Source organism: Salvia miltiorrhiza, chromosome 1, assembly GCF_028751815.1.
Source record: "Salvia miltiorrhiza cultivar Shanhuang (shh) chromosome 1, IMPLAD_Smil_shh, whole genome shotgun sequence".
Lineage (NCBI taxonomy): Eukaryota > Viridiplantae > Streptophyta > Magnoliopsida > Lamiales > Lamiaceae > Salvia > Salvia miltiorrhiza.
In genome coordinates this window covers 2,056,540-2,066,978 of record NC_080387.1, presented here as the reverse complement: position 1 = coordinate 2,066,978, position 10,439 = coordinate 2,056,540, and the positions used below count along the sequence as shown (strand labels likewise).

The 10,439-nt window shown below is 36.9% G+C and overlaps 2 protein-coding genes across 3 annotated transcripts; both read left to right on the top strand.

Annotated features, from left to right (window-relative positions):
• The first annotated feature begins 276 nt into the window (after window positions 1–276).
• On the top strand, window positions 277–4,403 carry LOC131007251 (shaggy-related protein kinase alpha). Of its 2 annotated transcripts, none has more exons than XM_057934403.1 (13): window positions 277–672; window positions 1,423–1,616; window positions 1,704–1,796; window positions 1,878–1,937; window positions 2,044–2,316; window positions 2,453–2,527; window positions 2,600–2,656; window positions 2,746–2,886; window positions 2,973–3,023; window positions 3,148–3,243; window positions 3,324–3,407; window positions 3,788–3,890; window positions 3,999–4,403. In XM_057934403.1, exons 2-13 carry the CDS (start codon window positions 1,503–1,505, stop codon window positions 4,079–4,081), a joined length of 1,230 nt encoding a protein of 409 aa, XP_057790386.1. In that variant the 5' UTR covers window positions 277–672; window positions 1,423–1,502; the 3' UTR covers window positions 4,082–4,403. The 2 variants fall into 2 exon arrangements, with proteins under 2 accessions (XP_057790386.1, XP_057790387.1); XM_057934404.1 differs by having other exon boundaries at window positions 465–672; window positions 1,427–1,616.
• Window positions 4,404–7,933: 3,530 nt separating this feature from the next.
• LOC131007250 (polygalacturonase At1g48100-like) lies at window positions 7,934–9,922 on the top strand. The gene is made up of 5 exons (XM_057934402.1): window positions 7,934–8,638; window positions 8,706–8,750; window positions 8,822–9,029; window positions 9,114–9,195; window positions 9,263–9,922. The coding sequence occupies exons 1-5, from the start codon at window positions 8,102–8,104 to the stop codon at window positions 9,762–9,764; spliced, it is 1,374 nt and encodes a 457-aa protein (XP_057790385.1). The 5' UTR covers window positions 7,934–8,101; the 3' UTR covers window positions 9,765–9,922.
• The last annotated feature ends 517 nt before the right edge of the window (window positions 9,923–10,439 follow it).

The following is a 10,439-nucleotide window of genomic DNA, read 5'->3' as shown; positions in this document are numbered from 1 at the left end:
ACATTAGATGCGAATATTATCTGTGATTTTAAATTTAGTCTTGAATTTGTTAAATTCAATTGAACTTTTTTTTTCCTAAATCACGATTCAAATAATGTGTGAATAGCTAGCTAGACCTGATAATTAACCACTTCATTATCATAAAAGTTTAGATTAGAGTAATTGCAGAAATCACATGCGTTAAAAGAGAACAAGGAAATGATTAAACGGCGGCGTGGCGTTTGATTCTCGTAGATTAGCCCGTCGTTGTGGAAAGGGGCCAATTAGGGTTTTGAATGAATCAGAAAACGTATAATAAAATGTGAGGAAATGACTGACAAAAGAAATTTTTCGAAAAAGCAAAAGGGTTTGAACGGTCAAAAGCAAAGAAAAGTAATAGCGCAGCACTAGTAATAAAGCAAGTTGATTTCCAATTTCACCCTCCAAATTAAATTAAAAATGATAAAATATTTGATTACTTTATTATATGCTTTCGGGGGCGGAGTCATTTTCGTGTTGACTGACTGACCCCCTCCCATCAAATAGCTGGCTGCCTATTCGCATTACCTCCATTAAAACAATTTCTGATAATTTCAGGCGAAAAGAGGTGAAAATCGTCGCGGATTTTTTGACGATTTCTGCGGTGGACGAGTTTTTTGTTGATTTGTTTTCTTCGGGCGCGGTTTTGGATCGGTGAGCTTGATTTTTGTTTTTTTTTGTGATGCGTCGTCGGTTTGGAAGTCTTATTAGCTGAATGAGTCTGCGTGCTTGGATTTTTGCATCTTTCTCGTTTAATTTTTTGAAGCTTGTTTGATTTTGAGTTTCGATTGGAGATTTGCCTGGATTTTTTAGCTGAATTTTTGGTTGTGATTGATTTTGTACGTTTGTCTCCTTTTTGTGTTCGCTGTAGGGTTGTTTGTCTCTGATTATTCTCGTTTTCGTTGGATTTGCTCTTGTAGTGGAACAAGTTGGGAATTATTTATTTATTTTTGGGAATATTTCATAAAATTGGGTTTTCCGGACTTTATAATAGCTGTCTTACTTCCTAGATCTCGATCTAATGGTACAGATCATTATAATTGTTATTATTATTATTTTCCGTTGTGATTCTTATGGTAACTGCAGGAAACTTTGCGCGCTTTAATTTTACCTTTTGCTTTGTAATTCTAGAGATACTTTAGATATCTATACTTTGAAGTCAGATTTTAGGTTTTGGTTCTGTATTTACCTATTAAACTCATATTCATATATGAGCGCGTATACAGTTTTATAGTTAATCCATTTACTAACTTAAAACACAAATATCCTTGGAGTGGTGGTTGTAGCTGCTTGTCTCTTGTTGTTTGATGTAATAATTCTAGACTTTCATTATGTGTTTTGATAGAATTCTTGCAATTTTACTTTTATGAAGATCTTTGTTAACTGTAGTTGGGTTTCTTGCAGATAGGTTCTGAGTCAGCTTCTTCAGCTGAGGCGGTATAACTGGTGAGAAAGCCTGCTTCAATTGTTACGATTTAAAGCGAATGGCCTCAATTAGTGTAGCTCCTCCGACTGGTGTAAGAGATCCTGGTCGAAAGCCTGGTGGGCTGGATAAGCTGCCAGATGAGATGAATGAGATGAAACTCAGGGACGACAAGGTACAAATAATTAAGATAAAATCTCCATTCTGTTTTTTGTCACAGGTCATTGCTTATAAATGTGCTAACTGTAACCGTATGTCATAGGATATGGAACCGGCTGTTGTAGATGGTAATGGAACAGAAACTGGTCACATAATTGTGACCACAATTGGGGGCAGAAATGGCCAACCAAAACAGGTTAAGCTCGATACTCAGTATTTGCATTGTGCTGGATTTGTTAACTTTGTTATTGCTAATCTTGACTACTTGGTTTTTCAGACAATCAGTTATATGGCTGAGCGTATTGTGGGGCAGGGATCTTTTGGAGTAGTGTTTCAGGTACTGTTTGTTGTGATACCTTCTTCTTTTGCTGGTGCAAGGAAAAAAATAGCTTCCTTGCGTTCACAATTCTGCATATCTTATATCTTCTGATGTTCTCTTTCAGGCCAAATGTCTAGAAACAGGCGAAACTGTTGCCATAAAAAAGGTTCTTCAAGATAAGAGGTACAAGAATCGTGAGCTGCAAACCATGCGTCTCCTAGACCACCCCAATGTTGTGTCTTTGAAGCATTGTTTCTTCTCAACGACTGAGAAGGATGAGCTTTTCCTTAACTTGGTGTTGGAGTATGTTCCTGAGACTGTTCATAGGGTGATTAGACATTATAACAAGATGAGTCAGAGGATGCCAATGATATATGTTAAACTTTATGCCTATCAGGTATACTTAATCACACTTGCATTTTATTGTTAAATTTTGTAGAAATGTCTGGGCATTGTGTTCCAGATTTAAGTAGCTATGACTTGTTTTACAAGCTGAATCTTTTCTCTAAAGCTAAAGTGTCTTTACCTGGCAGATTTTCAGAGCACTAGCGTATATCCATGGCAGCGTTGGAGTGTGCCACAGGGATATTAAACCACAAAATTTATTGGTAAATTTATTTTCAATTTAATGTATAATCATAAAAAGTACAAAACAACTTACTTATCACCACTGTCTACAGGTTAACCCACACACCCATCAGGTGAAGTTATGTGATTTTGGAAGTGCAAAAGTACTGGTGAGCACCATTCATTCCCACCTCTGATCAAGACATCTTTAGGTCTCTAACTTAGTAATGTTACTTATCTTATTTGATTCAATATGTAGGTCAAAGGAGAACCAAACATTTCATATATATGTTCGAGGTACTATCGTGCTCCCGAACTCATATTCGGTGCAACAGAATACACTACTGCCATTGACATCTGGTCTGCTGGATGTGTCTTGGCTGAATTACTGCTTGGGCAGGTTGGTGACTAAACTGCATTTTTCCTTTAACTGCTTTCTTGATGAAGTTCTTAATTTGCTAAGCAGAAGTTCTATTTCTATTTCAGCCCCTTTTCCCTGGTGAAAGTGGAGTTGATCAGCTCGTTGAAATTATTAAGGTAATCATGGTTGATCTTTACTATGTTAATAGTACCATTTATGATTTGAAGCACCTGGTGGTCCATTATGGTTTATGTAATTTAAGCTAATGTACAGGAATTTTACACACTTCTTTGTATGTAGGTCCTGGGCACTCCAACAAGGGAGGAGATCAAATGCATGAACCCCAATTACACTGAATTCAAATTTCCCCAAATAAAAGCTCACCCATGGCACAAGGTAATGACATTTCACTTCTTGTTTCATAGATGATAATTTATGTACGTCATGCATGATTTGACAGACTTTTTCATCTTCAGATATTTCACAAGCGGATGCCACCTGAGGCTGTCGATGTTGTTTCAAGGCTACTGCAGTATTCTCCAAATCTGCGGTGCACTGCGGTGAGCATTTATTTTTATTGTTTGAGGACATACATTTACGGCATTGAATACAACTTTGTGCATTTACTTTTAAACATTGTTGAAAAACACATGTGCTTCTGAAGTTACTGAGTATGATAAGTCATTGGAGAATGTTGGTCTTTCCATGTAGTTTAAGTTTCTTGAGCAAACATTTTCTGTCAAGGTTACACAACTCTGTTGATTCTTGTTCGATTGAATTGGGAGTGACAGAATAGGGTATTATTGGGCTGTCGAGATTCTCTTTCTTATCTATGTTGCATTCTTAACTTTTCCCATCTTTTATGTCTCTATGGTTGTTAATGAATCTAGAGATAACCATTCTCATTATTCTGTGCTGTGTTGGCTTATTTGGGATGCAGTTGGAGGCGTTAGTCCATCCATTCTTTGATGAGTTGCGTGATCCAAATGTTAGGCTACCCAATGGGCGGTTTGTTCCGCCATTATTCAACTTCAAGCCACATGGTGAGTTGTCATTTCATTTTTGCTATCCAGTTTTCTTCTTTCCATAATTGATGTTCAATTTCCATATGTAACATTATCTAACTCATTTCTCCTGGTGCCATTGATCAGAGCTCAAGGGCGTGCCAGCAGAGTTATTGGGGAAGCTGATTCCCGAGCACGCGAGAAAGCAATGTGCATTCCTTGGATTGTAATATATAATAGTGGTCCTTGTGTTGTGAAAAGGCTACTTAGAATTGAAATATGTTTGTAACCTCGTTCGAAGTGATGATCTCTCCTCTTGGTATTCAGGTTTCTTGTATTTATTAAATTTGATTGTAGCAGTGAACAACAAGGTTTTATTATGTACCCTCTCTACCTGACCATTTTTTGTTTTTATGATTTGACAAAAAAAACTGTAATAGTTGAAATGGAAGAAGATTACTTGTGTTGTCTTGTCGCCCATGAGGCTTTGAGGGGTCGCTTCACTTTTTTGCTGTTGTAAATGTATATATGAAGAGAAATTACTCAGGCTAACTTAGTTTGGTTTTGTTGTTTGCTAGTCTCACTCTGCTCCGTTCACCAAAATCCTTCGAATCCTTTTACTGCGTTAGAAGTTTCTCTTCTTTGAAATGGGACATTTTTATATTACTATTAAGATTAATTTTAGAAAAATAGATCGAATTTTGATATTGTCAGTTCAAATTTACAGTTATTATAAATATAGTCTATACTCATTTTCATTGTTTAGGTTATAACAAGTCAGTTTTCATCTGTATATGATTTAATTGGATATTTTGACTCGGGCTATAAATTGTAGTATATCATAGATAAATACATGTTATAATAAATTCGGGTTAAATGTTTAACATGAGATCAAAGTTGGAGTTACTTTTTAATATTAATATTATTAAAAGTAAAGTAGAATTTTTTAATTATTTTTCTTTAAACAATCAATAATGATTCTTTATTTTTTTGTGTGGTACTAACTCAAAGCCCCAATTTATTGATTGGAGGAGGAATATGTTACTAATTGAGCTAGGATAGTAGGATTGGTTGGGGGATACTATAATAGGTAGTGGCGCGGCCATAACCACATAATGTTGTAGGGGTGTTGAGATAATGTGAAAAAAGAAAGTCATGCGCGCTGCGAATTTAGACGGAAAGCCTACTGTCTCATTCATGCATTCATTCTTTCTTTATTAATACCCACCTTCTTTATCACGATTGACACTATATGAGATTTATAATTTAAATTGTTTTTGAAAACAAATATTTGGTCTAGATTTGCATTTTATCTTTTTTACTTTTTTGGTTTGGTAAAGTGGAAAAAGGTTAAAATGAAGTAGTTTTCTGCAAAGTGGTAGCTTCAAGTGCGGACAATCTGAATCATACTCAACTAGTGCTCTGTCTGTGCATTGATTCAAACTCAAGGTAAAAAAATGTTGACACCATTCCAAAATATTCTGACCTTCCTAATTTTCCCCAACATAATTATAGGAAGGAGGAAAATTTTCATGGGATGGAATCCTTTTATTACACTCTCAATTATGTGAGCTTCTTTCTATCAACGTATAAAGCGTCATTATAACCAGAAACAAAAGCATATAGCAACAGTATCCTGTATAATATGAAATGTGAGCATTTATATATACTCAAATCTATATTAAAATAATTGAATAGTAATCCACACACACTTGGCACAGGAAAAGGGAGGTGCCAATTTATTTAGGTTTGGGCGGTGAAGTGTCATCTACCTTAATTATAGAAAAAACAATCTTATCATCCTCTGAATTGTGATAATTGGACATAGAAGAATCCAAATTTAACAGCTTTAATTTTACGTTAAAAACTCCACAACGAGAACCTTGATAACGATAGATATTTTTTATTTCTTAATTTTAATTTTTTGGTGGGTAGGGGACCAAGACTGTAGAAATTTGTGGAGAGGAGAATGGTGGCCATTGGCAAACTTTAAAAATATTTCTGGTGACTCCCATGTAAGGAATATTCAGTCATCAATTCATAGTGCTGATTAAACTCTACTTTCATCCCCATTATATAGACTTTCTTCTTTTAAAACTGAGTGAAAACTTTGTCTTGATATGTGCAATTGAATTGTACATACTTTCAGAATGTATGGGATTGTAAAACTATACATTTTAGTGTAACTTTTAGGTATCAATTTCCATTTCTTGTTGATCGTTTCTTTTATGTATACATAAATCATTTGAAAATTTAAGATTAGCTTTTACCAAAAGGGTCACGATTGACAGACGGTGGCAGTGGACCAAAGGAAGTGGGAAGTTATGGGAAGAACATGCGAGGGGTGGGGTTATGACACTGATGAGTGTATCTGATTTCTTGATTTTTTTCCTTCACTGCCCTTTTTCTTCCACACTCAAAAACCTCCAATGTCTTATATGAAAATGGTCGGTTTATTCTTTTTTGCATTTTACATAAATTTAAGGATTAATACATAAACTTTGGGGTTGATTTTCAAGTCTAAACACGTGGAAAAATCAAAATAAATAGTGAAGGAATTTTGTAAGGGATACAACTTTCAATCAATTCTGGTTTTACCATGACCTTTAAAATTTGAAAAAAAACTACACTACCTTTCAATTTTTTCTGATTTTTTCCATAGGTATGAAATACCCCCAATTTTTTCTGATTTTTTCAATTTTTGACCGGGCGACCGCCGAGGCTGCCCGGCCTCTAGATCCGTCTCTGACCCCAAACACTCCAAGAAATCACCAAGCCCACCTTATCTCTCCAATCACCAAATTCGATCCCAATGAGGATCGAACCCGAGTCTCATCTGCCCGGCCTCTAGATCCGTCTCTGACCCCAAACACTCCAAGAAATCACCAAGCCCACCTTATCTCTCCAATCACCAAATTCGCTCCCAATGAGGATCGAACCTCCCAATGAGGATCGAACCCGAGTCTCATCACTGAAGTGAGGACCCGGTGGCCACGTGAGCTAAGCCCCTGGTTAATCTGGTCGATTATAGTACAAGTTTGAATATTAAAAATCGGCTTAAATTTGGTTACGGATACCCAAAATATGGGTTCGGATTACGTGTACCCGACCCACCCGTGCATCATCCATCCATAGGAAAATGATTATATGTAAAATGAATAATATCCTAATAAATTATTTATCATGTGTTTGAAAATTTAAAAAGAGTCAGTAATAGCAATCTCGATTTGTATTTATTAATAAAATATAATTATGAATAGATGTAATAATTAAATTGTAATTAACTTACACGCGTAAAATATTTCTTTAATAATTGTTTGTAGTAACAACAAGTATATTATTAAGGCTAACACCACATGATTTATAATCAGGGGCAAAATGATATATATACTCATTCTCAAAGACAAAACATTAAAAATACTCACCTTTTATTAAAATATGTAAATATATCCATTTAGGACATTTTTGTCCTTATATCGATCATTAGTGTATTTTGTACTGATGCTCGACTTGTAAACGATAAATGTCGAGTATTAGTGTATTTACCACTGATGCTCGGCGTGCATTAATCGAGCATGTTGAGCAAAGTTTCAATTTCAGCATTTGTTATGAATTAAGTAAGGGTGGTTTTGTGATTTCAAGTTCAAAATAGGTAGTTTTTATAGTTTTCTTTTATAGTGGGTATTTTTTATTTTTTATCTTTGAGAATGGGTAAAAAGAACCATCAACCCTTATAATTATTAAGGTGCGTTTACTTTGATGGATAAATTTATCATGTGAAAAGGAGAGATAACAAAATTTTAATTATGCCTTTAAAAGTCTCATTTCTTTTCCCACATTTTACACAAAAGAGAAGTTCACCATTTTTCCATCTTTATTTTCACTTTAAGAAGGGATAATATTAAGTGATTGTTAAAAAAAGGCATGAAAATGAAGTGTACGGAATGCTCAAAAAAATTTGCTTATAAATATCTTCAGACATGGTAAATCAATAAATTCAGCCCCGACTCTAACTTCAAATCCTGGATCCACCCTTACTCCTCACAAATATTATATATAGATGGAAACTGGTTTTGCATGTCATTCACAAACAGATTGAAGGCAATTAAGTTGATGTTAGTGGGGAGTTCGGTTGCTCATACTTTAGAAAAAGCTTCTTACAACTTTCTTAACCTAAACCTAGTTTGTCACTCTCACACTCGTGTCTTTTCATTCATCTGTCACCATCCCTCCTTTAATTTGTCAAAAAGATGGTGGCGTTTCGCCCTTCCCTTTTGGTATTTTATTTCATCAGTTGCATCGGAGTTATGAATGCTAGATCTCACCACCACCATAAGAGGCATATGCATAGGCATTCCCACCAAATTTCCATTCCGCCTGAGGCCTCGCCTCCAGCAGCGGCGCCGCCCTCCTCAGACGAGAACAACAGCGGAGTGTACGACGTTAGAATGTTTGGCGGCGTTGGCGATGGCGTGACGGATGATACCGAAGCCTTCAAAGCTGCATGGGAAAATGCATGCCAAACAGAGTCCGGCGTCTTACTCGTTCCCAACGGCTATACTTTTATGATTCAATCAACTATTTTCAGCGGCCCTTGTCAAAACGCCTTGGTCTTTCAGGTTGAGGGGACTATAACGCCCCCGGATGGACCGGAGTGGTGGCCGAAGAATTACAGTCGGCGGCAGTGGCTGGTTTTCTATCGAATCAACGAGATATCACTGCGAGGAGGAGGCCTAATTGATGGCAGGGGCCAGCCCTGGTGGAATTTGCCCTGCAAACCTCATAAGGTTGTTTCAATAACATATATATGTTGTTTTATAGTACATTAATCCTCATTATATCCATCCATCGCAGGTGGCAAACGGTAGCATAGTTCGGGAACCATGTGACAGTCCAATTGTGAGTGGACGCTACCAAAATCAAATTCATTAACATTAATTCTTTAATTAATTTTCTGAATATTGGTGCAGGCCATAAGATTCTTCATGAGCAACAACGTGAGAGTGGAAGGAATCAAGATGAAAGATAGCCCACAATTCCATTTCAGATTCGATAGCTGCCAAAATGTTCACATAGAATCAATTTACATAAGTGCTCCACCTCTAAGCCCCAACACTGATGGGATTCACATAGAGAACACCAACAACGTTGAGATATACAATTCTGTTATTTCCAACGGTAACTAATTAATCACAACATGCATCATATTCATACATACTAGTAAATAGTAATTAACCTAAAATGAATCAACTTGTGTTGCAGGTGATGACTGTGTCTCAATAGGATCGGGATGCTACGACGTGGACATTAGGAATCTAACTTGCGGGCCCAGCCATGGCATCAGGTCCATATATAATTTACATTCAACATTAATCTAAACATGCATATTAATTAGTAACAATACAATACAGCATAGGGAGTCTGGGCAACCACAACTCGCGCGCGTGCGCGTCCAACATAACGGTGAGGGATTCGGTGATCAAGAACTCCGACAACGGCGTGAGGATAAAGACGTGGCAGGGCGGGTCGGGGGCGGTGTCGGGCGTCTTGTTCGACAACATCCACATGGACAACGTGAGGAACCCAATCATCATCGACCAGTTCTACTGCCTCTCCAAGGACTGCTCCAATCGCACTTCCGCCGTCTACGTCTCCGACATACACTACTCCGACATCAAGGGAACCTACGACGTCCGCAGCCCTCCCATGCACCTCGCCTGCAGCGACGCAATCCCCTGCACCAACATCACCTTTGCTGACGTCGAGCTTCTTCCCTCCACGGGGGATCTCGTGCTCGACCCCTTCTGCTGGAATGCTTATGGACACCTCCACACTTTGACTATTCCGCCGGTTTCTTGTCTGCTCCAAGGGATTCCTCGTTCTTTCTTGGAAAACGATCTTGGCAATTGTTAGCCACTCTTTTGCCCTACTTCCTTTAATTCTGTACATAATCTGCAATTTCATTTGTTGGGGCCGTGTATCGGTGAGCATTCGGGCGGTTCGGTTTCAACCCGAACCCCCAAACTGCCCTACAAAATTCAAACAAAATCAAACCGTTTCAGTTGCCAAAACCGAACCAATCGAACCGTAAATTTTCGGTTCGGTTTGGCTTAAACCGCTTTTTTTTTTTTTTTTAAACTAAGCTATATTCCACAAAATGGAACAATTTTGCTATAAATAAAAAGGGTGATTAGCTTCAGTAATGTTAAATAAAAAGGGAGAAACAGAAACCCTAGTTCTAAAATGCTAAATATTTAATTTGAACCTAAAATAAAACCCTAATGTTTAATAATTTAATAATTAATTATTTTTAAAAATATATAATATATTATAATAATTATTAATTCGGGCGGGTTCGGTTTAAAAATCAAACCGCCTTGTTCGAACCGAACCCAAACCGAAAATTGGTGGTTTGAAATTTTTTAAACTGAACCGCACTGTTTTATCTCTAAAAACCGAACCAAACCGTCCGATTTGGTTCGATTTAACGGTTCCGATTTGATTTTGCTCAGCTCTAGCGCTGTGTTTGTTGTAAATTCATTATCTATCAAAACAAATTAATTATAGACTTTAGTTTGGCTACTTTTA

Coding starts and splice junctions, on each gene's coding strand:
- LOC131007251 (XM_057934403.1), top strand. CDS start 1,503: ATGGCCTCAATTAGTGTAGCTCCTCCGACTGGTGTAAGAGATCCTGGT. Junction 2,317..2,452: donor TTAAACTTTATGCCTATCAG/GTATACTTAATC, acceptor TTTACCTGGCAG/ATTTTCAGAGCACTAGCGTA. Junction 3,891..3,998: donor ATTCAACTTCAAGCCACATG/GTGAGTTGTCAT, acceptor GCCATTGATCAG/AGCTCAAGGGCGTGCCAGCA.
- LOC131007250 (XM_057934402.1), top strand. CDS start 8,102: ATGGTGGCGTTTCGCCCTTCCCTTTTGGTATTTTATTTCATCAGTTGC. Junction 8,751..8,821: donor AACCATGTGACAGTCCAATT/GTGAGTGGACGC, acceptor ATATTGGTGCAG/GCCATAAGATTCTTCATGAG. Junction 9,196..9,262: donor GGGCCCAGCCATGGCATCAG/GTCCATATATAA, acceptor AATACAATACAG/CATAGGGAGTCTGGGCAACC.